Here is a 25,267-nt window from a genome sequence, read left to right as displayed (position 1 = left end):
TGTACATAGGGGGCAGTATTATAGTAGTTATATTCCTGTACATAGGGGGCAGTATTATAGTAGTTATATTCCTGTACATAGGGGGCAGTATCATAGTAGTTATATTCCTGTACATAGGGGGGCAGTATTATAGTAGTTATATTCTTGTACATAGGGGCAGTATTATAGTAGTTATATTCCTGTACATAGGGTGCAGTATTATAGTAGTTATATTCCTGTAGATAGGGGCAGTATTATAATAGTTATATTCTTGTACATAGGGGGCAATATTATAGTAGTTATATTCTTGTACATAGGGGACAGTATTATAGTAGTTATATTCTTGTACATAGGGGGCAGTATTATAGTAGTTATATTCCTGTACATAGGGGGCAGTATTATAGTAGTTATATTCCTGTACATAGGGAGCAGTATTATAGTAGTTATATTCCTGTACATAGGGGGCAGTATTATAGTAGTTATATTCCTGTACATAGGGGGCAGTATTATAGTAGTTATATTCTTGTACATAGAAGGGAGTTGTGAAGGAAACCACAACGTTCCGGACCCCTGAAGGGTACGTAAGGTCACTCAGTTATCCTTTTACAGACACTCCCAGAACGCACGGGTTCTGAGAGGCGCAGGAAGTGATTTAAAGTTGTCCACACAACTTCCGGATATGGCACAACCCTAAATCAAATCCCTGAATGGCTATAAGATCCCTCTCACTAGCCACAGTGAGACAGAATATTATCAGCCTTATGCTGCCACCAGTTCTCCTTTAATATAAGCCCGGTCCGTAACGGGATTATATAGGGTGAGGAACCAACCCGGTAGCATGTATATAAGCGAGAAACCCGGACGTAAGATTCGTGATCGAGATAAAAGAGCAACACAGATTAGATTTTATATTTAATTGCCTTAAGGGCACACTAGACAATACAGTACACACAATAGATATATACGGTAAACAGAGTACAAATTACACGGGTAGCACCACAAGTCTAAGCAGTTTAGTTAGTTAGTTAGTTACCTTTGTGTGTGGCCTAATGGGGATGGATAGTCCACACTTTTAGATCTTCCCTGCGCTTAGTTGATGTTAGTTTTCCCCCAGGACAAAAGACACCGGCCCCTTCAAGGGCGCCCGATTATATCAGGTGTGGACACACCTCTGCCCATCCTAAGGGGGGTCAATGGTCCCTCCTACCTGATATTACATCCAGAGCCCTGGAGAAGCCACAGCTACCCCAGGGGAAGTCCTGGGGTCATGGTTCTGGTATCATTGGATCCGGGTGAATCCCAGGATCGCATTGATACCAAACCTGACCCATTTGCTATGGTCCTATCCAGAGATATTGATATCTCTGGATCTGAGTATCCTACAGCAATGAACAATGGGTTGTTATGATTTACGGAGAATAACCAATCCAAAAATGTATTTTGTGTTCTGGTGAGACGGATCATAACTTCATAACTGTCTCTATTCAACCTGGTGATGTGAAAGTTTTAATGGCTCTTTGTTTGAAACTTGGGAGACGAGGGGGCGTGAGGCCTGCAGTCGGTATGTCTGTATAGGTCTTTGAAGCCCAGCCACATGCTGGTTTTGTCAACAAACTGGCTCAATTAGGTTAATTTATGGTGGTGAATACCAGCAGGCCTCCCCTCCCCCTGGTCACATCATCACACCTCCCTCCTATAGAGGGCGCTAAGGGGTAATACCTTTGTGTTTCCCCATGCGCCCACTCACTACCTCTCTATGCCTGAGAGATACCCAGCTTCAGCATCACGTCAGTCACCCAGCTGTGGCACTGTTGCACCTCAGGAGGGACCCGGTATGCTGAAAACTGGGATGGGGTTTGGTCCCCGGGGTCCATGTGATGGACTGCCAACGGGTTCCTCCCAGGTTGGTTGCTGAGCAACTCCCGGAAGGGGTGAAGGGTTGCCCGCAGCTGGGACCTTCGGTCCGCCCGGAGCTGCTGGCAAGCCTCTACATCCGCAATGGGTTCCTCTGCCCAAACTGGACAGGGTACCATTGCATGTGGGTCACTGAGCCATACCTCCGGTGTACCCTGCTGAACTGTCCTCTGGTACAGTCGCCCTTGGTCCCAGGCCCGCTTGGAGTCTGAGTCCAAGGGGGACTCTACCACCTGCTTCTCCTTAATTTTCAGGCAAGCGTCAGCGTCTAACGCTGCCGGAAACTCCTGGCTGGACGTGGCAAGAATTGGTGCAACTGCCCCATCTTCTGCTGGCTTCCCAGGATCGATCTCCTGGCCTCTGTCTGACTTGGCAGCCAATTGGTCGGAAGGGAGGAAGGCAGTGGACCCCCAAAGGGCCTTGACGCTACGCCTGCACGTCACCGCGGCAATGGTCTCCGTGACCGCAGGTAGTGTCTGCTTCCTCTCAGCTTCCAACCCAGTCTCCAAGGCAGACAGACTGACCTGGTGCTGTGACATTCCAGTTGGGGATGGGACATGTAGCGAGTCCTTGCCGTGAAGACCTACCTCTACCGGCACTTTCCCGTCCTCGCTGACAGGCCCTCCCTCCTGAGACCACTGACTCGACGTGGTGAGAGTAGAAGAAACCCCCACGCCTTCTGCCAGTTCCTCCGGATCTGTCTCCTGGCCTCCATCTGACCTGGCAGCCACTTGATCAGAAGTGAGGAAGTCGGCGAGCCCCCGAGGGGCTTCAACGCTCCAGCTGCGCGGCCCAGCGGCGATGGTCGCTGTGACCGCAGGTAGCGTCCGATTCCTCACTGCCTCTGACCCAGTCGCCAGGGCAGACAGGTGGGCCCTGTCCTGAGACAGTTCAGTTGGGGATGGGCCATGTAGCGAGTCCTTGCCGTGAATACCTACCTCTCCCGGCACTTTCCCGTCCTCGCTGTCAGGCCCTCCTTCCTGAAACCACTGACTCGATGTGGGGAGAGTAGAAGAAACCCCCACATCTTCTGCCAGCTTCCCCGGATCTGTCTCCTGGCCTCCATTTGACCTGGCAGCCACTTGATCAGAAGGAAGGAAGTCTGCGAGCCCCCGAGGGGCTACAATGCTACGACCGCACGTCCCAGCAGCGATGGTTGCTGTGACCGCAGGTAGCGTCCACTTCCTCTCCACCTCTGACCCAGTCGCCAAGGCAGACGGACGGGCCCGGTCCGGAGACAGTCCGGTTGGGGATAAGCTCTGCACAGAGTCCTTACCTGGGCACTTCACTAGTCCCGGTATTTTCCCGTCCTGCCCTGCAAGCTTTTTCCCCGCAGCTGTTAGCCCCCTGTCTCTCCCTACTCTAGGAGTGTCAGAGGACAACAGGTAACCAGAGGCATCTCTAGCAATGCAGTAGCCACCTTGTCCGCCCGAATTGAAGACAAAGCTACGGCTTCGGGGTATCGTGTGGCATAGTCTACTACCGTTAATACAAATTCCTTACCGGAGCTACTGCGGACGGGCATCGGTCCCACTAAATCCACAGCCACCCTCCGGAAAGGTTCATCAATTATCGGCAGAGGCATCAGTGGGGCCTTAGGGCGCAGCCCAGCCTTCCCCACCCTCTGACAAGTGTTGCATGAACGGCAGTAGGCAGCCACATCGGCCCCCAATTTTGGCCAGTAAAAATGTGGGGCTAGTCTAGCCTTTGTTTTTGTAATCCCCAGGTGTCCGGCCATTGGAATCTCATGGGCTATCCGCAACAACTCACTCCTGAACGGATAGGGTACCACTAACTGTCGGTCCCTGGGCCATGCCTCCGGTGCACCCTGCCGGACCGTCACCCGATACAGCCGTCCTTGGTCCCAGACCACCCGCTCAGGGTCCGAGTCTGAAGGAGGCTGTGCCGCTTGCTCCTTAAGAGCTTTCAGGCTGGCGTCAGCTTCTAACGCTGCCTGAAACTCCTGGCTGGACATGGCGAGAATAGAAGAGACTGCCATGTCTTGTACCATTTCCCCGGGGTCTGACTCCTGGCCTCCATCTGACCTGGTAGTCACTGAGTCAGAAGGGAGGATGTCGTTTGGCCCCTGAGGGGTCTCAGCACTCCGACTGCGTGTGACAGCGGCAACGGTCGCTGCAACCGCAGGTAGTGCCCACTTCCTCTCCCCTTCTGATCCAGTTGCCAAGGCAGACGGACTGGCCCTATCCGGAGACAGCCCAGTTGGGGTTAGATTCTGCACGGAATCCGCTCCTGCAAACCTTTCCCCCACAGCTGTTGGCCCCCTGTCTCTCCCTATACTAGGAGTCTCAGAGGACAACAGGTAACCAGAGGCTGACAGGCCACTCCCTATAGTAGCCTGACCCTCTGCTTGGATGGTCCCCTCCCCCACGGGTAAAGTAGGACCCAGGACCCTACCCACCCCCACATTCCTGGCAGTAGGTAGGTCACATACATCAGTATTATCATTGACAATATCAACATCAGTGTCAGAACAATCAATCTCAATACCAGGTACAGCGGCAGGCTGCACATCGCTGGTTATGGGCTCAGTCCTTGCAGATGCTGGGGTCACATACTGTGACACAAGCCGGCCCAAGTCTGTTCCCAGCAGGACACTCACGGGAATATCGGAGGATACCCCCACCTCCCTTAGGCCCCTCCCCGCACCCCAATCCAAATAGACCTTGGCAATGGGCAGTGCTGGTTCTGTTCCTCCAATTCCGGAGACAGTGAGGGTTTTCCCGGGTATCAAGTCCTGCGGGGACACTAGTTCTGGTCGTACAAGGGTTAGCTCCGCCCCAGTGTCTCTCAGTCCCATGGCCACGGCCTGGCCTATGGTGACGGGCTGCAAGTTATCATGGGATCTCCCACCACCCCCACCCACACATAAAACAGGGGACGGTTTTAGGGACGGTACCGGGGCCCTGTGACGCTGGGGACAATTTGCTTTGAAGTGTCCCGGCTGTTTACACAGATGACATACTCGAGGTTCACCAACCGGCATGGAGAGGGAAGGATGGAAATATGCCCCCTTGGGCTTAGGGACAGGGGTAGCAGGGATGGTCTCCCTGACCGGGATGGTGTTGGTCTTACCCCCTCTCCAGCCAGCAGGTCTCCTGGTCTCCAGAGTCCGGTTGTTGCTGTATTCATCTGCCAGGCCAGCTGTTTCCAAAGCATCTTTGGGTTTCCGGTCACGAAGGTGCTGCTGTAACTCTTCCGGGCAATTCCACAAAAACTGCTCAATGGCGATTAGCTCCTTCAGCTGCTGGAAGGTGGTAAGTCCCAGTCCTGAGGTCCACTGGTCCACTGCTCGGAGAAGAGCCCTCATGTGATCAGTCCAGCTGTCAGCAGACCCCCGCTGCAAACTCCGGAGCTTCTTCCGGTAATTCTCAGGGGTTAGGTTGTACTGATGGACCAGAGCCTGCTTGATATCCTCATAAGTCAGGGTGGTCTCGCTAGACAAATAGCCGAATATTTCAAGGGCCTTCCCTCTGAGACGAGGGGTAAGGTACCGAACCCATTGGTCCACAGGCACATGGTACTGTTGGCAAGTTTTTTCAAAAGCCAGCAAAAAAGTGTCCAAGTCAGTACCCTTATCCAGCAGGGGAAAGTCCTCAGTCCGCAGCTTTGGGACATGGTTCTCCGGCAACACTGGACTAGCAGGAGCAGACTGTTGTAGCTGGAGCATCTGTAGCTGGTGTTCACGCTCCCGTTGCCTTTCTGCGGCCTCTGCTTCCACTCGCTCCCGCCGTTCTGTAGCCTCTGCTCGCTCTCGCCGTTCTGCAGCAGCCATGAGGGTCTCGTATGCAGCATGGTTCCCCGCCTGTAAACTGGACAAGGCAGCTTGCAAGATGGCCGCCGAGCCCATCAGACCATGTGGGTGGGCGGGCAGTGGGCGGTCCAATGTGGGACTGACCACTGGCGACTGGCTCCTTGGGGAGTCTGGGCAGAGCTCCCCCTCGCCTTGAACAATAGCGCCCCCCACCTCCTCCTGGTCCAACTGCGGTACTGCATCGTCCTCTGTAATGTCCACAGCACTGGCAGCATTCTTCCTGCCTTTGTTCCTACCGGCCATTATCACAGCTCTTGGTAACTAACAAAGAACTGCAACTTGATGTACCTCACACCTTACTGTAATTGCACTCTGCTTGTGTCTAGTGCTGAATCGGTCTTAAGATCCCAACACAAAAGCTGCTGTTGGCAATCTTTAGTATTTGAGAGTATGGATTACACAATCAAACACTATTATCTCGATTATCCCACCGCTTGCCACCAATGTGAAGGAAACCACAACGTTCCGGACCCCTGAAGGGTACGTAAGGTCACTCAGTTATCCTTTTACAGACACTCCCAGAACGCACGGGTTCTGAGAGGCGCAGGAAGTGATTTAAAGTTGTCCACACAACTTCCGGATATGGCACAACCCTAAATCAAATCCCTGAATGGCTATAAGATCCCTCTCACTAGCCACAGTGAGACAGAATATTATCAGCCTTATGCTGCCACCAGTTCTCCTTTAATATAAGCCCGGTCCGTAACGGGATTATATAGGGTGAGGAACCAACCCGGTAGCATGTATATAAGCGAGAAACCCGGACGTAAGATTCGTGATCGAGATAAAAGAGCAACACAGATTAGATTTTATATTTAATTGCCTTAAGGGCACACTAGACAATACAGTACACACAATAGATATATACGGTAAACAGAGTACAAATTACACGGGTAGCACCACAAGTCTAAGCAGTTTAGTTAGTTAGTTAGTTACCTTTGTGTGTGGCCTAATGGGGATGGATAGTCCACACTTTTAGATCTTCCCTGCGCTTAGTTGATGTTAGTTTTCCCCCAGGACAAAAGACACCGGCCCCTTCAAGGGCGCCCGATTATATCAGGTGTGGACACACCTCTGCCCATCCTAAGGGGGGTCAATGGTCCCTCCTACCTGATATTACATCCAGAGCCCTGGAGAAGCCACAGCTACCCCAGGGGAAGTCCTGGGGTCATGGTTCTGGTATCATTGGATCCGGGTGAATCCCAGGATCGCATTGATACCAAACCTGACCCATTTGCTATGGTCCTATCCAGAGATATTGATATCTCTGGATCTGAGTATCCTACAGCAATGAACAATGGGTTGTTATGATTTACGGAGAATAACCAATCCAAAAATGTATTTTGTGTTCTGGTGAGACGGATCATAACTTCATAACTGTCTCTATTCAACCTGGTGATGTGAAAGTTTTAATGGCTCTTTGTTTGAAACTTGGGAGACGAGGGGGCGTGAGGCCTGCAGTCGGTATGTCTGTATAGGTCTTTGAAGCCCAGCCACATGCTGGTTTTGTCAACAAACTGGCTCAATTAGGTTAATTTATGGTGGTGAATACCAGCAGGCCTCCCCTCCCCCTGGTCACATCATCACAGGAGTATTATAGCAGTTAAATTCTTGTACATAGGGGGCGGTATTGTAGTAGGTATATTCTTGTACATAGGGGGCAGTATTATAGCAATTATATTATTGTACATAGGGGGCAGTATTATAGTAGGTATATTCTTGTACATAGGGGGCAGTATTATAGTAGTTATATTCCTGTACATAGGGGACAGTATTATAGTAGTTATATTCCTGTACATAGGGGGCAGTATTATAGTAGTTATATTCCTGTACATAGGGGGCAATTTTTATTAGTAAAAACAAACAAAAATTTACAATACATTCTTGTCAGAATGAAAAATAAAACAATTATTTAACAGAGATCAAACACATCAGCAAAATAATGAATTTAGAGTAACTTCAAATTAAAAAGTCCATCACTGGTAATAAGGGAAAAAATGAAATAAACAGAATTCCATGACATATAATCCATCACTGTAGATTTATGTTCCTCCATAACTGAACATTCTCACTCTTTTTCCTGAACTCTAATGATTGGATCCACCTCAGCTCTGATAGTATCTGTGTGACTGCGGTCATGGGCTGGAAGGACTCATTATGGACGGACACTCTGGTCCTGGTGTGCCAGTGGTAGTATTTAATTACCGTGATGATGAGGTACATGGTCCCCCTGTCGATGCCGGCTACCTGTGGTGTCACCCCATAGATTATGTCCGGGTAGGTCAGAGACTGCAGTCTTGGTATCCTAAGCCTGCGGGACACCTCCTGCCATATCCGCCTCCCTCCCGGGCACTCGGTAATGAAGTGCTGCATCGTCTCCTCCTGCTGACAACCCAAGGGACACATACGGTCTGAGACACTTAAAAACTTTAAATTACCCCTAACAAAAAGTTTCCCGTGCAGTGATAGCCAAGCAATGTCGAATAGTTTTGCAGGAAGCCTAGGACTATTGAGGAGCGTCAGACTTTTCTGCAATGTGGCCGTTGTGCAGTCCCTCAGAGCTGGCTGTAAAGTATAAAAGGTCCTACAGACACTGGTGTAAAGGTCCTTCCTGGTCTTACTCTCCAGATAGGTCTTATCTATTCTCCACTTTTTCACACACCTGAGACCATACTCCAGATACTGGGGGAGGAAGCCAGGAGTCCACCGACCCCTCTTGAGACTGCCGCCTCGCACCCAAGACTCTGCAAAAGGCAATATCCAGTCCCTGACACTACTTACCCACAGGAGACCATTATTTGAGTCCAGGCATCCAAAATTAACCTTCAGAAAAATGGAGTCAAAAAAGACCCTTGGATTTAACATATCCAGCCCACCCTCTCTCCTCTGCAGGTAGGTGATCCCTCTTTTTACTGGGTTCAACCTGTTCCCCCATAAAAGTTGGAAGAACAGGCTAAAGAGCCTAGCGGAGAAAGATTCTGGCAAAGGAAAGACGACAGAGACGTAGAGGAAGACAGGGACCAGGTAAGTCTTCATCAGAGTAACCCTTTCTCTATAGGTCAGCCTCCAGTTCTTCCATCGCTGAACCTTTGCATTTCCGGTATCCAACTTCTCTTCCCAATTTAGTTTGGCATTATCTTCCCTCCCAAATTTAATCCCAAGGATCTTAATATGGGTGGAGGCCTTGGCGAACTGTGGCAGATCAAAGCCAGGAGCAGTATCCAATGTCCAGAAAGCTTGACTCTTCTCAAGGTTGACCAGAGACCCGGAGGCCTCTGAGTAACTTCTGATGGCTGCAGATAACATCTCCACCTCATGAGGTTCAGATATCACCACAGTCACATCATCCGCGTAGGCAACTACCTTCAAAGGCAAGCAATGGGGGACCGGCACCCCCTGAAAATCGCACCGCTGCAGTGATCGCAGAAACAAGTCTATGGCAAACACATACAGCAGTGGACTCAGGGGGCAGCCCTGTCGCACCCCTGCCTCTACTTCAAAAGTGTCCCCCTGCCAACCATTGATCAGAGGAAAGCTCTTCGCCTCTCTATACAAAGTTCTCAGCCAATCTATAAATTGTCCCGGAATACCGTACTTTGACAAAGTGGCCCATAGATAATCGTGATCAACCCTGTCAAAGGCTTTAGCCTGGTCCAGACCTACAACATATCTCCCACACCTCAGAGCTTTACATCTCTCAAACATCTCTCTTATGGAGATAACTGCTCCAGAGATGTTCCGCCCTCTTACTGTGCCGTACTGAGAGCCTGCCAACAGTGCCGGGGACAAACAGACTAACCTAGAGAATAGAATTTTTGCCAGAATCTTCCTGTCGACATTCAAGAGGGCGATCGGCCTCCAGTTCTTGATGTCACTAGGCTCCTTACCTTTGGACAGCAGAATAAGGGAGGACACTCTCATGGATGGAGGCATCAGGTGATTTTCTAGACAATTGGTAAACACATCCACAAGGATCGGGGCTAAGAGGTCTTTAAACTTTTTATAAAATTCTGCTGTTATCCCATCTGGTCCTGGTGCCTTCTTCAGATGTAACTTATCAATGGCCTCTTTAACCTCCTCCTCTGTTATTCCTGCTGTCAAAGAAGAAAAGTCCAAATCTTTAGTGTCAGGGCCTGGAGTTGCCTCCAAGAATTGAGCCATTTTCTCTTTATCCAAAACCTTCTTCTGAAATAATTCAGCATAGTAGGATCTCACCACTCCCAGGATACCCTCCCGAGATTCCTGTAAAACTCCCTGGGAGTCAGTGAGACCTGTGATCGATTTTTTTTCCACACGTTCCCGGCAATTTTCATATGGATCTGGAACCCCCAGAGTCCCGTAATCCCGTTCTACAACAAGAGACGTGTAGCGGCTGTACTGATACTGCTTTATCTCAGATTTCAGTCGGTCAATCGTTTGTTTGTCCCCCCCTCCCGCCGAATACAGTGACTCCAATTCTCTCCGCAGCTTGAGATACTGGCTGTACTTACTCTTACCCTTCTTCACTGACAGTCTCTTTAAGAGGGACCGGATCTCCTCCTTGACATTCTCCCACCAGTCAGATATGTTGTCATAGAAGTCTACTCTCTGGAGCTGGTCCTGAAAAAGGGAGTGGATACAGTTCTGGACACAGACATCATCCAGGATGGTAGAATTGAGCCTCCATAACCCCCGACCAAGGTCCGAGCGGTTAGAGGCTCCCATACAAAAAAATAACGCCAGGTGATCAGAATATGGGACGGCCCTCTCACTCATCCCACTAACAGTCTCCGAGGGATTCACAAACGCCATATCTATCCTACTGCTCCTGTCAGCACATGTGTAGGTGTACTTGGGTTTCCTGCCACCCAGGGTAAACACATCACATAGATGGGCCTGTGATATGATGCTCTTTAGGACTTTGGAGTCTCTGACCACTGCTCTGCCCGAGGACCTGTCACCCGATGTCAAAGTAACATTAAAGTCACCCGCCATTATCACAGGGATTGAGGTAAAAAGATATTGTTTTACCTCATTGAACAGCTGGATTCTCTCTGTCACTGTCTGTGGGCCATAGATGTTGATCAGCCGGAGCCGCCTACCATGGATGGTCACCTCTAGCACCAGGCACCTCCCCATAGCGACCTCCGTCAGCCTGTGCACCGTCACGTCTGTGGTGTTAAACAGTATGGCGACCCCGGCGTACGGCTCCACAGCCAGTGACCAGTAAGAAGGACCAGACCGCCACTCACGCTCAGCCTCACGGAGATGCCCTAAGGTGGTCAGACGGGTCTCCTGCAGGAAGATGACATCAGCGTCCAGATATCTCAGGTGGTCATACACAGCGTGTCTAGTCCTTCTTACTTTAATACTGTTAACATTGCTAGAAGCAACTCTTAGAGAGAATCCAGCCATCATAAGGAAACAGAAAAACAGAGCAGCGACCCCCATCATCATGAGTCAGAGTCAGATTCCCTCTGCCTACCTCCAGTCTCCATGTCTGACAGGGGGTCTCCAGCTTCAGAAGAAGGGGGCTTCTTTTTTGTCGGAGGGTCTTCTGTATCCCCGTCACACTCATTATCAATGCGTTCTAACTCACGCTCAAAATCTCCATCTGACTCTGATAAGACATCAAATCTATTGGAAAGGACCATGACCCCGGCATCACCACTGGCTTTTTTCATGGTTTTAGACCCTGCACCATACTCTGTCTCAGGCTTACGGGAGGATTTGTCTTTTTTCTTTCTTTTGTTCTTTTTGGCCTCCTCATATTTGGTAGCAGATGTTATAGAGGCTGCTGCCGGAGGCTGGTCCTGAGTGACAACCTCCATATTCTGCTGAGTGCGGACTGCTCTCTGAGGTTCTGGCGCAGTATCACCTGACCCCTGCTGTACCTCCTGCCTAGTTAGTATTAGACCTGACATCAAGGCCTCCTCCTCTAAGGCATCTGCCTCCTGTACTATCTCATCATCAGAGAAATCCCTGGCGATGTTATGCCAGGCCTCCGGGCAATCCTTGTGTGGGTGGCCCATCTCTCCGCAGAGGTTACATCTGACCATCTCACAGGTGGCACTGAGATGGCCGACCTCCCCACACAGGTTGCACTTTACTACTGTGCATACTTTGGCCACATGACCGATCTTACCGCATCTAAAACACTTTCTCGGCTGCCCGGGATAGAAGCAGACGCCTTTCTCTCTGCCTATGAAGAAGCTGTTGGGGAGGTGCAGGGTGATGTTATTATACTGGCGTAACTTCACCAGAACCTTCCACCCTCCAGTCCAGATACCGTCGGCATCTCTATTCTTGGTGAGGTCTGACACAAGATCACAATGGCGCCTGAGCCACACCAGAATATCCTGAGGGGGGAACAGACTCATTCCAAAAGATGATATTTACCACTACGGTACCTGGCCTGGATATGGGGACAAACGTGAACTTACACCAGCCGTCAGTTTCCATGAACCGGGGGAGTTTGTCCCAGAACCTATCCAGACTAGACATGAGCTTAAAGCTGACATCATAGCCCTGTCTGTCTGGAAGGTTGATGACTGCCAGGATGTCATCTGGCGTGAACCCCATCTGGCGGCACAGGAGATCCCGCACCACAAACCTCCTATCTGGGAGATCTTCCTTAGCGCCTCTGTTCTTAAAGCACACCACGTTCCTCCTCTTAAACGCCTGCCCTGAGTACTGTGCGCCGGAGGTGAAGGAGGGAGCGCCGCGGCTCCAGGCATTTCTAGGAGGCTCTTGACGGGGTTCACTCTGGCTATTAGGGGGAGGGTCTAATCTAGGGGGATCTGACTTATTTGGGGGGCTTGATGTTAGAGGGGGGAAATCACATACATCATCCTGTACAACCCCCTGCGCCCCATCCACCTCTATGCTATTATTAGATGGTTGCATATCCCAGACAGACTGAGGGTCCCCTCCATCCCCCAACCCCTCAGGTTCATCAGAATATCCCCCAGTCTCGGTCACAGCAGCACAGATCTCCTGGGACAGTGCATCAGTCTGACACACAGAGGAAAATGCTTTGTCTTGCTGCTGCGCAGTCACTGCTGGGACTTGTTGTACCACATCCTCGTGCTCCTCAGTGACTGCTGCAGAGGTCTGCGGCTGATCCTGCGACTGTCCCTTTTGGAAGGAGAAACTAGCAGCTTTCAGTACAGGTGTCGTAACACGGGGCGCATCTGGGATCTTGGGTCTGGAGTCACAGCTCTGCCTCTGCTGTGAGAAGCGCTCCCTATTCCGATATGTCTCAGCCAGGGGTCCCATCTTCTCCAGAACACAGTCCATGTCCCTCACCACCTGTGCCAGCTCTATGCTCAGTGAGTGCAGCTTGGTATCATACAGTCTCTTACTCTCTGGATGTGCAGTTTTCAGGTTATACATACAGTCTATCTGCATCTGCAGCATTTCCTTATGGTGGCTAAGCTCCCCCATCCTCCTTACCAGTCCTGGGATCTCCTCTGCTAGCCTCAGCTCAGGCGCTCGCACGGTCTCCTTCCCCTGCTGTGCTGGTCGGGGTGCTGCTCCAGGTGGTCTAGGAGCACCCGTCTCCTTTGCTGCTCCAGTTTTTCTGTCTGCAGTGGCAGAGCTTGAGGCCTGTTCACACTGTGCAGGGACACTCAGCGGCTTAGCTGTAGATCTTGTGCGGCCTGTGCAGGCCATGCTGGACACCACATCCTTCTGCAGTAAGTTCTCTTGCAGAGTTTGTCTCTCCAGGGATGTTCTTCTCTGTCTGGGTGCAGGAGTGGGGGGCTGTGCACCTGCTGCTCGTCCTGCACTCACCACCTGTGCTGCTCCATGCTGGCCGGGCCTGGGACTCACTTCCATCATTACTTCACTCACTTTGTTTTCTTGTATCTTCTTTACAACATCCATATTCTGCTGACTTTCTTCCTTACAAATGACTCTGGGATTTCCATCCCTTGTAGAAATTGTATGGGAGTTTTCTCCCGGTGTAGGCCTGGAAGCCTGGGCCTCGCTTGGGGAATCTCCCCACCCAGGGTGGCCCCGCCCTGGGCTCGCTCCAGACATCAGGAGACTCAGGAGCTCAGCTCTAACACAACCTCCCAGCAAGGGGGCAGTATTATAGTAGTTATATTCCTGTACATAGGGGGTGGTATTATAGTAGTTATATTCTTGTACATAGGGGGCAGTATTATAGTAGTTATATTCCTGTACATAGGGGGCAGTATTATAGTAGTTATATTCCTGTACATAGAGGGGAGTATTATAGCAGTTATATTCTTGTACATAGGGGGCAGTATTATAGTAGTTATATTCCTGTACATAGGGTACAGTATTATAGCAATTATATTCTTGTACATAGGGGGCAGTATTATAGTAGGTATATTCTTGTACATAGGGGGCAGTATTATAGTAGTTATATTCTTGTACATAGGGGGCAGTATTATAGTAGTTATATTCTTGTACATAGGGGGCAGTATTATAGTAGTTATATTCCTGTACATAGGGGGCAGTATTATAGTAGTTATATGGTACATAAAATGCTATATTATAGTATAATTTACTTAGGAGCATTATTATAGTAGTTACAATTTAAATGCAAAGAATAGCTCAGTATGATGCTGAGCTATTCCTTGCATTTGAATTTTCACTATTCGTGTCCGTGGCCGGCGGACTAGGCTCTCTTGCATCCCAGAGGAGTGGAGACTGGATTACAGACTACATGTCCAGGTGTGTGAGCGCTTATACCTGTTTCCCTTTAATTATAGTAGTTACATTCTTGTTTATCGGAGAAGGTTTTGTAGTAGTTTTGTTTTTTTGTATATATAAGTCAGTATTAAGTTGTGCTCTTTTAGAAGCTTTATTCCTGTATAAGGGAGGCAATGTGAGTCTCTTTCGCCCGGCTGTACATGTTGTTTTAGACCATCTATAAACAGTTTGTGTAGAGTTTAGGAACTCCACCCACATAACATGGCCACGCCTACTTGTTTTGACGATGCCCACAGAATGGGGCCACTTTTACATTTTTTTTCCAGGGCCGCTTTAAATTCCCAGTCCGCCCCTGCCAATTACAGAGTCTAAACAAAGGAATTTACACAATTACATGAACTCGCTGCTTTGCACAGGACATTAGAAACCTTCACATCCTGGCATCTTGCTGGGGGTGGAGTAGGAATTTCTTGTGGACACATTAACAAAACCTTAGAATGTTCAGACTCAGTGCTGTGCAATATATATGTATACACAACCTCAGCTTCAACCCAACAACCTTGTCTGACTAAGTGTGGGGCATTTATCAATTTTGGTGCAGGCTCCCTGTTTTTGGCTCACGAAGCATGCTATAATTCACACTGGAATATTAGATTGTGGTGCAAGGGGTTAATGAATTGGTGCACGACCGAAAAGTGTTAGAACTGTCTCCACATTCATGATGGTGAAATAGAATTCTGTAGACCCGCTCAAAGACTGCGCCAGGAAACGTTGGAAAAGTGTTGGGATTTCAAAGTTGCGGTGAAATTGTGCGCCACAAAAACGGCATGAATGTCGTAAAAGGATTGTGGCGTTGACACTTCATAAATAAGGAGCAACAGGCGCAGCAAGGGGAAAACAAATCTGCCAAAAAACTGTCGGGAAGTACCGTATATACTCGAGTATAAGCCGAGTTTTTCAGCACAATTTTTGTGCTGAAAATTCCCCACTCGGCTTATACTCGTGTATATAAAAAAAAATAAACTCAATACTCACTATTCCGACGGCCCGGGCAGCTCCGCTTCCATCATCATGTCCGTGGCGGGTCCGCGGCAGCTCCGTCTGCAGCGCCTCTTCTCCTTCAGGCCGGCGCTAGGACCGCGACATCCCCGTACGCACGACCCGGCTGGCACACAACTGTGACATCAGCAACTGTGATGTCACAGTTATGTGCCGACCGGGCCGTGCGTACTGAGACATCGCGATCCTACCGCTGGCCTAAAGGAGAAGAGGCGCTGCAGACGGAGATGCCGCGGACCCGCCGCGGACATGAAGATGGAAGCGGAGCTGCCCGGGCTGTTGGAATGGTGAGTACTGAGTTTATTATTTTTGGGGGCTGGCTGTATACAACGGGGGGCTGACAGGCTGGCTGTATACAACGGGGGGCTGACAGGCTGGCTGTATACAACAGGGGGCTGACAGGCTGGCTGTATACAACAGGGGGCTGACAGGCTGGCTGTATACAACAGGGGGCTGACAGGCTGGCTGTATACAACAGGGGGCTGACAGGCTGGCTGTATACAACAGGGGGCTGACAGGCTGGCTGTATACAACAAGGGGCTGGCTATATACTGGGGAGGCTGTGACCAATGCATTTCCCACCCTCGGCTTATACTCGAGTCAATAGGTTTTTCCAGTTTTTTGTGTTAAAATTAGGGGTTTCGGCTTATACTCGGGTCGGCTTATACTCGAGTATATACGGTAAATAATAAATGCCTCCCAATATGATAGTTTTACAACCACTGTCTTGCTTTGTGCTTTAACTTGTCAGGTTTACTTGTCGGACGTTACAGATTAAAATACTTTTTTTTTTTATTTGTTTCTAGGGCAGCCGTCTCCAGAGAGAAATTGAGAACTGGGACAAAGAGATCTACAGCATTAATGAAGAACAGGAAAAAGCAAGCCAAGAGTATTCTAGTCAAGTACAAAGTCTTAAGGATCAGATAAAGAATCTGCAGGTAAGAAGAAATGCATAAAACTAACTCACAAGCAACAGAAACAAAATCACATTCTAGGGTTGAATCATTTCTGTACACAAAATACAGATAGTGATGTCATTTTATGGGTGTAGAATCACCAATATGTCTATCTCAGTCCCGGGCAGGGATGTATCTAAAGTCTCCGCTGCCTGAGAGACAAGCTAAGGAACGGTGCCCCCTTCATAAGCACAAACAGTATATACACACACTATACAACAGAATATACACATAACATATATGTTATATACATATTGGGGCCGATTTACTTACCCGGTCCATTCGCGATCCAGCGGCGCGTTCTCTGCGGTGGATTCGGGTCCGGCCGGGATTCACTAAGGTAGTTCCTCCGACGTCCACCAGGTGGCGCTGCTGCGCTGAAGTCCGCTGAAATGCACTCAAGCACACCAGCCTATTCCTGGTGAAGGTAAGTGCAAGCTCGCGACACTTTGTTTTTTAAATGCAGCGGTTTTTCCAAATCTGTCGGGTTTTCGTTCAGCCACGCCCCCCCCCCCCCCCCGATTTCCGTCGCGTGCATGCCAGCGCCGATGCGCCAAAATCTGATCACGTGCACCAAAATCCCGGGGCAATACAGGGAAAATCGGCGCAAATCGGAAATATTCGGGTAACACGTCGGGAAAACGCGAATCGGGCCCTTAGTAAATGACCCCCATTATGCTGTATAATGTGCAGTATACAATAGTACTTATCCTTCATTCTTTAGTGTGGCAGATCAGATTACGAGGCCCAGTGACAATGCAGGCTCTATAGCAGCTGTGGCTGCTACCCCTGTAGTTACACCCCTGCAGGTTGCCTTAATCTGGAAATCAAATTAGCAAATTATAATCACATATATTCTTGGGATATGTCCATGGCTGAGACTGCTGACATGAAAGTAGCAATAGCTGTATTCAAATAGCAGGCCGTCTCCAGGTTACGTAGAAGATAGTTTCTATTGATTTGTTCTTAAAGGAAACCTACCATTTGATGCATTATGAAGCAAACATACCTTGAGAATGCTGTAGCTACACTGATGCAGGATCATATCTTGGTTAATCCTTGAGCAGAGTGGTTTTGCTGAAAAAACAATTATAACATTTAGGACCTTGGGAAAGCTGGGTCAACATGGCTGCCTCGATCAACACATTACACACGGGAGCTTGGAATTACAAATGGAGGTTAGTCAAGCATGACTAATCAACCTGAGCTGGATCACTCATACACAGCAACTGGGGATGGTGCAGCAATTGATTATTCTGTCTGGCAGGGAGAAAAGTGATTGCATCATCATCTCCTGCAGAGAAAAACTCACATGCTAGGAGAAGCATGTAACAGGCGGCAGAGAGGTCCATCTGTAACTGGGAGTTGTCTAAGGGTCAGGTGTCCGTGAAGGGGTTTACCCTGAAAGAAAGTTCTCAGATTTTAATCCCCTAGTGATGTTTACACAACAAAGATTTTACTTACCGTACTTTGCAATTTTACTCTATGCTATTGTTGTTGTAGCTCCTATCACTTATTGATAGTCGGTGTAAGATTCCAGAGTGTGTGCGGGGAATTGCTAAGCAGACACTTCATGATCCTTGTAGTGCTGGGAAATACTGCTTAGATGTGCTTAGATTATGAGGGTACAGGGTTTAGCTACACTTTCCTCTAGCATCTAAACAGTCTACTGGCATCTGACACATAGAAAAAGAGAGATGTGGACAGAGCAGAGTCATAAGATGGATATAAGATACAATAACACACTCAGCAATGCTTCCTTGCCTAATCAATAAAACAGAGTCAGCAATGCTATGCCTCCCCCTCCCCTGGGATCCAGAGCTTATCTTATTTGTAGAGTTTATCTGCTGTGTCTTCTCCATGCTGCTAGAAGCACGGCTGAACCAAGAAGTGCCTGTGTCTGTAGTGCTGTCTGCTTCCGACCCCCCCGACCTCCCTTCCGGGACAGCAAAAATTGTAAACACCAGTATCTGTGAGATACTGTATTTTTGTCAATAACAGTGAATTAGAGAATGTGTTAGTTATCCTTGTCTTGTCTTCGTGGTAACACCCCTTTAAGTCTGTACTTCTAATAACCTTCAATATTCATGAAAGCTCCAAATATTCATTCCAGGAGCAGGTTTTTGTTATAGTTTTGCCTAATAAAGAGTTTATGACTTTATGTTGTGTGTTGTTATAGGAGAAAATAAAGATTTCTATATCAAGTCTAGAAAATGAGCAGGAGAAACTGTCCGAGACCATTCCCATCATGAATGGAGCAGAGGACACATACAACAAGGAGCACAACAACTATGAAGACCTCAAGAAGAAAGCTAGTGGTAAGGAAGCTGACAGGAGACACGGGTATGAGTGGGACAGATGTACAGTAACAGTAAGGATCCTAACCTTCTTTTATAATACAGCCATGAAAAGCCAACAGAAATCCTTGGAGGGATCCATTACCAAAATTACAAAGCATATTGAAGCCAACTCTAAGCTAAAGGTAAAGTGATTACTCAGATCCTGCAAAACAGTGAGAGGAAATTTGCACCAAATTGACATTTTTTCATTTTATTATGTAAAGTGTCATAGGTGTAAAATAGAGAAAATTCTCCAATATCTATCACCCAGTGTTAACCAGTTTGATGAATTTGGCATGTTTTGCCCGCCTGCTATAAGTCTTCTTAGTTTAAGACACTGCATAAGTAAAACAGGTTTGGTCTCCTGCCTTTTTTTTAAAAAAAACATGCATTTTAATAAGAATTTTCCGCACTCATTGTTGGAAAAACACATTTTAAATGATATTTTATTCCTCTGTTGCAGCATCTTTCAACAAAGACAGATTTTATTTTATACAGGTTCATAACTATCTATGAGTGTAGAGAAGTGAATGGTAACACCTACATTGTCAACGTAGTCCTGAATTTCCAAGAGGAATAACAGAGGGACAGCACAGTGAATAGTGATAGCATTGTTTGTTTTCGAGGAATCTTTAAAAAAATGTTTTAAATTAAATCAAGTATGATAAAGCAGGGCAACATACTTATAGATCCAGGCACTGTGACTGTGGTAATAGTCTTATATTTCTTCAGAAGGAAGGAGGCCATTCCTTCAAACATCAACTTTTAGAATTATGTTAATGAGCTTTTAGGGCTCGGGGGAGTTACCAGGGCCCCTCCGTGCTGTAGGTTCACTGGCTGTTACACTGTCTCACCCTCCCTTCTGCTCACTTAGCAATCACTGTGCCTGATGTAATATCACTGCAGCACAGGAAGTGTTAGCACACAGTGCTCTTGCACAGTGTAACAGCCTATGAATCTGCAGCACGGAGAGGCTCAGATAACACTCCCCAGAGCCATTCAGGCTCATTAGCATAAAGTTGATGTCAGAAGGAAGGCGGCCATGGATAACAATTATAAGAATATTAAAAGACAAATATCAGGAGTACTGACAGGTTACATTTAAATGATTTCACCAGGAGATGAAGAAGGCTTCTTTAAAAACTCTTAGAAGATCGGCTTTCGAGAAACTTCAGGGTGACCTGGCAACTCTAAAGCAAATTGACAAAGAAATTTATGAGACTAACAGAAAGCTGGAGCTTGTCATCATGGAGAACTGCAGGTTGAAATTGGTGAGTAGGAAACTAATGACGAGAATCTCTGATTGTCAAAGTGAGTTAAAATGACCAGAGAAGAGTCATATTTGCCTGAGATAAGTCAAGTTTGAAGGCTGCAGGGGGAGGGTCATTTAAGATGCCCCAATCTTGAGTTCTGTAATTCCAAGAAACAAGGGGGGGGGGGGCATTTATTATTGCCATTTCAATAGAAAACTGGCAGCAAAATTTTTCCCTTGCTGCACCTTAATTATGAAGTGTTTTCCAACATTCACAATGTTTTTTTTTCTCAGTGTAAAATTGTTACTTTCTTAGCGCTTCTATTTTTCTGACTCCTTTTGTTGCACAGTTTTTGGCTGGTCTAGGGAGTTCTATTTCACCTTCATGAATGGGGAGACGGTTCTAATATTTTTTTTTGTGCGCCAAATCACTAATCTCATATGCCACAAACTTTTATCACACTGAAAATTATAGCACACTTCCAGCGCCACCCAGCACCAAAATTAAGGAATTCCCCCCCCCCACCCCCCCAAAAAAGATCTCATTGCATCTGGTTGTCATTCTGTGATCAAGAGGACTAAAGATACAGGAAGCTACATACATAGTTGGAAAGGCGTGATGCAGATACAAATCCTATTCTCATCATTTTTACCTGCCTACATCTCTGAGGAGTTTCCAATCTTTAAAATGACACCAGAAGCATGTTTCTAGATACTATAGAAGCATTATAGGGGTGTCTACATTGACAAGATCACTATTCCCATCACTAGTTACCACTTAGTGCCTAAGTGTCAAGGAGGGGGAGTAGATATGATATGGTAATATCCCTTCTTCCTGCCTACTCAGTATGTGGCCAACTGCAGCTACCAAGACAGGCCACTAGATGGCAGTAGAGAACTATAACATAAACATTGATTTATATATTGAAGCCCAGCATAGACCACTGCTGCTGGTGTAAAGCTTGCGTTCTCTGGCGGCTTTTGGTATAAAACTAATGCGTTTCTACAACCTAATAGTTCGGGGGAGTCTTCAGGAGTACAAATAGTACTTAGACAGAGAATGTATTCCTATGTACCTATTGGAGACACTGCTGGTGTATTTGGCAGCTCTTACACCACTGCTGGAATCCACCATCCAGCTCCAGCATAACCTCAGCTAGTCAGCTACATATCTCAGAGCAGCCAGATACACCATAAGGGAGAAAATATTTAAAAAAAAACACTCAACACTATCACCGTGTCTCAAAATGTCACATCTGTCAAAGTAATGGAAAATAGTCCCCAAAGGCATAAAGACCACTTTTTCGCCATTTTGTTACATATAAAAAATATAATAAAAAGTGTTCAAAAGGCCGTACCGTCCTCACAATGGGAGCAATGCAAACATCATCTCAACACCACACACAGCGCCGTATGAAAAGTATGAAAAAGTTATTAGCCCCAGAAGATGGCGAAATGAAGATTTTTTTTGTGTGCAGGTTTTAGTTTTTATAAATGTATGAAAACATTTTATCACATATATAAATTTGTATACCCCGTGATTGCACCGACCAAAAGAATAAAGGAGAAATGTAATTTGGGGCGCACAGTGAAGGCCGTAACATCCAAGCCCACAAAAATATAGTGCAAATGGGTTTTTTCACCAATATCCCCGCATTTCAGGCATGGAATGTTAAATACTGCCACTATGACGTGCAATTTGTTACACAGAAAACAAGTCAAACAGCTCTCTACATGGAAAAATAAAAAAGTTCTAGATTTTTGAAAGTTTTGAGTGAAAAATGGAAATGCAAAAATTAAAAAGGGCCTGGTAGTTACGGAGTTAATAAATGTCCCACCTCTGGGACTAACTTTCATTTTAACAATAAAGCAGATCTCTGGGCTACACTGTTGCTGTATTTCCCATAGAAGAGAAGGGATACAGGCAGGGCCGGAGCCAGCACTGGGCATACCTTGGCAAGTGCCGGGGCCCCAGAGCTGCTGGAGGGGCCACATAAGGCTGTACATAAGGAATCCATGGGGGTGAGGGGGGGCTGTTCCTAATGAATACATAGGAGGTGAGGGGGCTATTTGGTATGATAAACTAGGGAATATTTTAGGGAACAGGAGGCTGTTTTAGTTTCTGAATTTTTAATGCTTCTACGTAACTTCACTGCAAAGGGGCCCACTGAGGCTCTGTCACCCAGGGGCCTATTGAAACCTGGAGCCGGCCATTGATACAGAGCAGTGTAGCTCAGATCTTTCCATACAACCCAACCAACACTGACAGTCTGGATTTGACTAGGGAATGTGGATGAGGTGGATGTAACATATAAATAATTTTTAGTGTTACCTTTGAGCATTACATTAGGAAAGAATTGCCTCTGCACTGCATAAAGCGGATATTATTTCCAGATTTTTGAACACTTTTTTCCTCTTCATCTTATCACTTATGGTCCTGTGTCCACTGTCACCAATGTTTTGTATGATAATCCCTTCACAGAAGAATGCACAGTACAAAGAAGATATCAGTGACATCATCAATGAATCACAAAAACATCTGTCCACTACAAGTCACCTGAAGGTAGACCAGGCGTCTCTTATTGGTAAGTACTGGTGAATATGATACTTTGTGCATAGTAACATGGGGGGGAGTTTATTAAAGGGCTCTAAAAGTTGCAAGATAGGACCATTTATCTTTTTGGGCTTACTGGTGCCAATATATTTTTAATGTATTGCATTTTTCCACCACTTGTTCCATTTTTGAAAAGTGGATGGAGAAGTTGACACGGCTAGCATGGGGAGCGGATGGTCACCAGATTTATAAAATGCTATTTGTTTTTCAAAGTTTCAAAAATGAAAGCAGTAGCAAGAATGATGCAGAAATTGGAGTGACATCTCAGTAGAGAAGTGTTGGACTTCAACAAATCCCTCATGATAAACCATGGACACTTACTCATAGATCCGGGCACTGTGACTGTGGTATCTTCTTATATTTGTTATCCATAGCCTCCTTCCTTCTAAAATCAATTTTTACAGTTATGCTAATCAGCCTCAACACTGTCTCTCCCTCCCCCCTGCTCCCTCAGCACTTACCACCCTCCCTCTGCCTGAGGTACTCCCACACAGTGGGAGGGGGAAGTATGCCTCACAGTACTTTGAAGGTACATCACGGAGGGGCTCTGGTAACGCCACCAGAACCTTTCAGACTCATTAGCATAATTATAAACGTTGATTTTAGAAGGAACACAAATACATGGATAACAAATATAAGACGATTACCACAGTCACAGTGCCTGGATTTATGAGTAAGTGTCCCTAGTTTATTATTATGAATTTTTATGGTAGATTTCCTTTAAATAATGTAACATGTTACGTTAATGTATTTGGACTATGAAACATTAATCAAACCTGGATTCTCCGCCCTTTTAACTCTTCTTTTCCAGTGTAAAGCTTAATCTCCTAAAACATAGTACATTGTGATCCTGTCACTGTCCTGGATAAATGGTTGGGGGCAGATCGAGTACATTCTTATGACAGGCTGCTTTAAGAGAAGACTTGGGACAAAAACCCTCACATAAGAAATCTTTATTTGCTTAGATCTCAGTGACCATTGGGTAGAACGAATATACAGATATAGAGGAAATTAGAGGTACATTTTGTTAAAGGGTTAACCAGGAAGAATCCAAGTCTAAATGTATGTATCTTTCCAGAGCATCTGCATGAAGGTTGGAACCAAGACAGATTTGTCTGTAGTGTAAGTATTTCTTATAGTATTTCTCCTTCTATCGCTTTAAAGGAAATTGTCATAGGACAATATGCATAGGGCATAATATGTCATACCGACAACAATAGATATTGCGGATTATAATAATAAAACAATGATTTGATATACGGAGTTTGCCAAAACATTGTACTAATGCTTTCACAACTGCCATGTGGCTATATACTGTACATCCTTATTGCAGATGGCACATGTAAACACGTCATGACGGTATTAAAATGGACACTCTACCCTTTTTTAAATATATGCTTGGTCCCAAAGGTCACATATACAGAGATGGAGATTTAGTAATAACACTGTCATTACAGGACTATTCTGAGAGAGACCAGGAGATCCTGGATTCCATTGTGGAGCTTTTAAGAAAAATTAGTACCAGAGAGGAGAAGGTGGGATTCCTGAATAATGTCCTACATGAGAAATATACTGGACTTTCCTCTCTCCTAGAATGCAAAGCAGGTACAACACTCTACAGGATCCTGAACTGGGGAGTAACACATACATAGCGCTCTCTAAATTCCATCATATAATACAACATCATGCACACAGCAATATCCCTGTGATCAGTCTGGGATCTCCCCAGTGATGTAGACAAGGTGGTGGCTGTTACATAGCTACAGAGAGGATGGGCTGCACAAAGCTGGAGCAGGCGACATGTAAACCTGGCCCAACACATGAACTACACTACATTATAATAGAAAAAACCTGTCCGCTCACCCAATCACATAGTCTCCTCTTAAATGGCAGTTGCGTGTGCGTGGTGCACGCTCCTTGAGATCCTCGACTGCCGGATCAAGATAGTTGCAAAGACTGTAGGGGTTGGCAGCACTTCAAATATCTCCACACGTCAACTTGATTAAAAGATTCTTCTTTATTGATTCAAACGATCGCACACGCAAACAGTGGACAACGAACAATGATCTACGCGTTTCGACGCATCAGCGTCTTAGTCATGATCCTGTACACTACATTATACAGCACAGCAGGGGGAGTGATGGAGCCGAAATTACCATCTTGTCATCAATGTGCACAGAGGTAGCAGTGGCCCCTTGATATGGAGACAGGAGGGGAGAATGAGCAGCTCCTGCTGGTGCAGTGGAGTACTGCAGTGATACTGACAGACACGGAGGGAAACCACAAAGGAGAGGAGTGTGAGGTTTAAAAAAAAAAAAAAAAAAAGGTCACTAGGGGGTTAACAAGCCCGATGACAGCTCTGGTGCTGCTGATCTCAAGGGGGGACACCTCATATCATATATAACCCTGAGATGCTTGGAGTCCTGTCCCATGCACTGTGGCTGGTCCATGACATGGTCAGAGTGATTCAGACTACTGGGATCAGTCCATGAAAGGCCCCTCATTCTGAATTTGTGAAAGTTATGTGCCGATAGATAGATAGATAGATAGACAGTGGCGTAACTAGAAGCTGATGGGCCCCAGTGCAAAGTCTGTGCCAGGCCCCCGACTATAATGTATGGTTTATAGTAATAGTCTTCTCATATGGGAAAGTGACAC

The 25,267-nt window shown here is 46.8% G+C and overlaps 1 protein-coding gene across 2 annotated transcripts in view; it reads left to right on the top strand.

Moving 5' to 3' along the window:
- The window catches only part of CCDC175 (coiled-coil domain containing 175), a 45,674-nt gene that overhangs the window by 20,035 nt on the left and 372 nt on the right, over positions 1-25,267 (top strand). Inside the window, exons 13-19 of one of the 2 annotated variants that reach the window (XM_072115790.1) lie at positions 16,255-16,386; positions 18,584-18,722; positions 18,807-18,886; positions 19,862-20,014; positions 22,478-22,580; positions 23,688-23,731; positions 24,067-24,214. In XM_072115790.1, coding sequence (XP_071971891.1) covers positions 16,255-16,386; positions 18,584-18,722; positions 18,807-18,886; positions 19,862-20,014; positions 22,478-22,580; positions 23,688-23,731; positions 24,067-24,214 — 799 coding nt within the window. Of the gene's footprint in view, positions 1-16,254; positions 16,387-18,583; positions 18,723-18,806; positions 18,887-19,861; positions 20,015-22,477; positions 22,581-23,420; positions 23,663-23,687; positions 23,732-24,066; positions 24,215-25,267 lie in introns of those variants that run through there. The other variant, XM_072115791.1, reaches the window with a different exon arrangement.

The sequence above is a fragment of the Engystomops pustulosus genome, chromosome 7, assembly GCF_040894005.1.
Source record: "Engystomops pustulosus chromosome 7, aEngPut4.maternal, whole genome shotgun sequence".
Taxonomy (NCBI): Eukaryota; Metazoa; Chordata; class Amphibia; order Anura; family Leptodactylidae; genus Engystomops; species Engystomops pustulosus.
The sequence above is the reverse complement of the archived record's forward strand: the minus strand, read 5'-3'. Positions and strand labels throughout refer to the sequence as shown.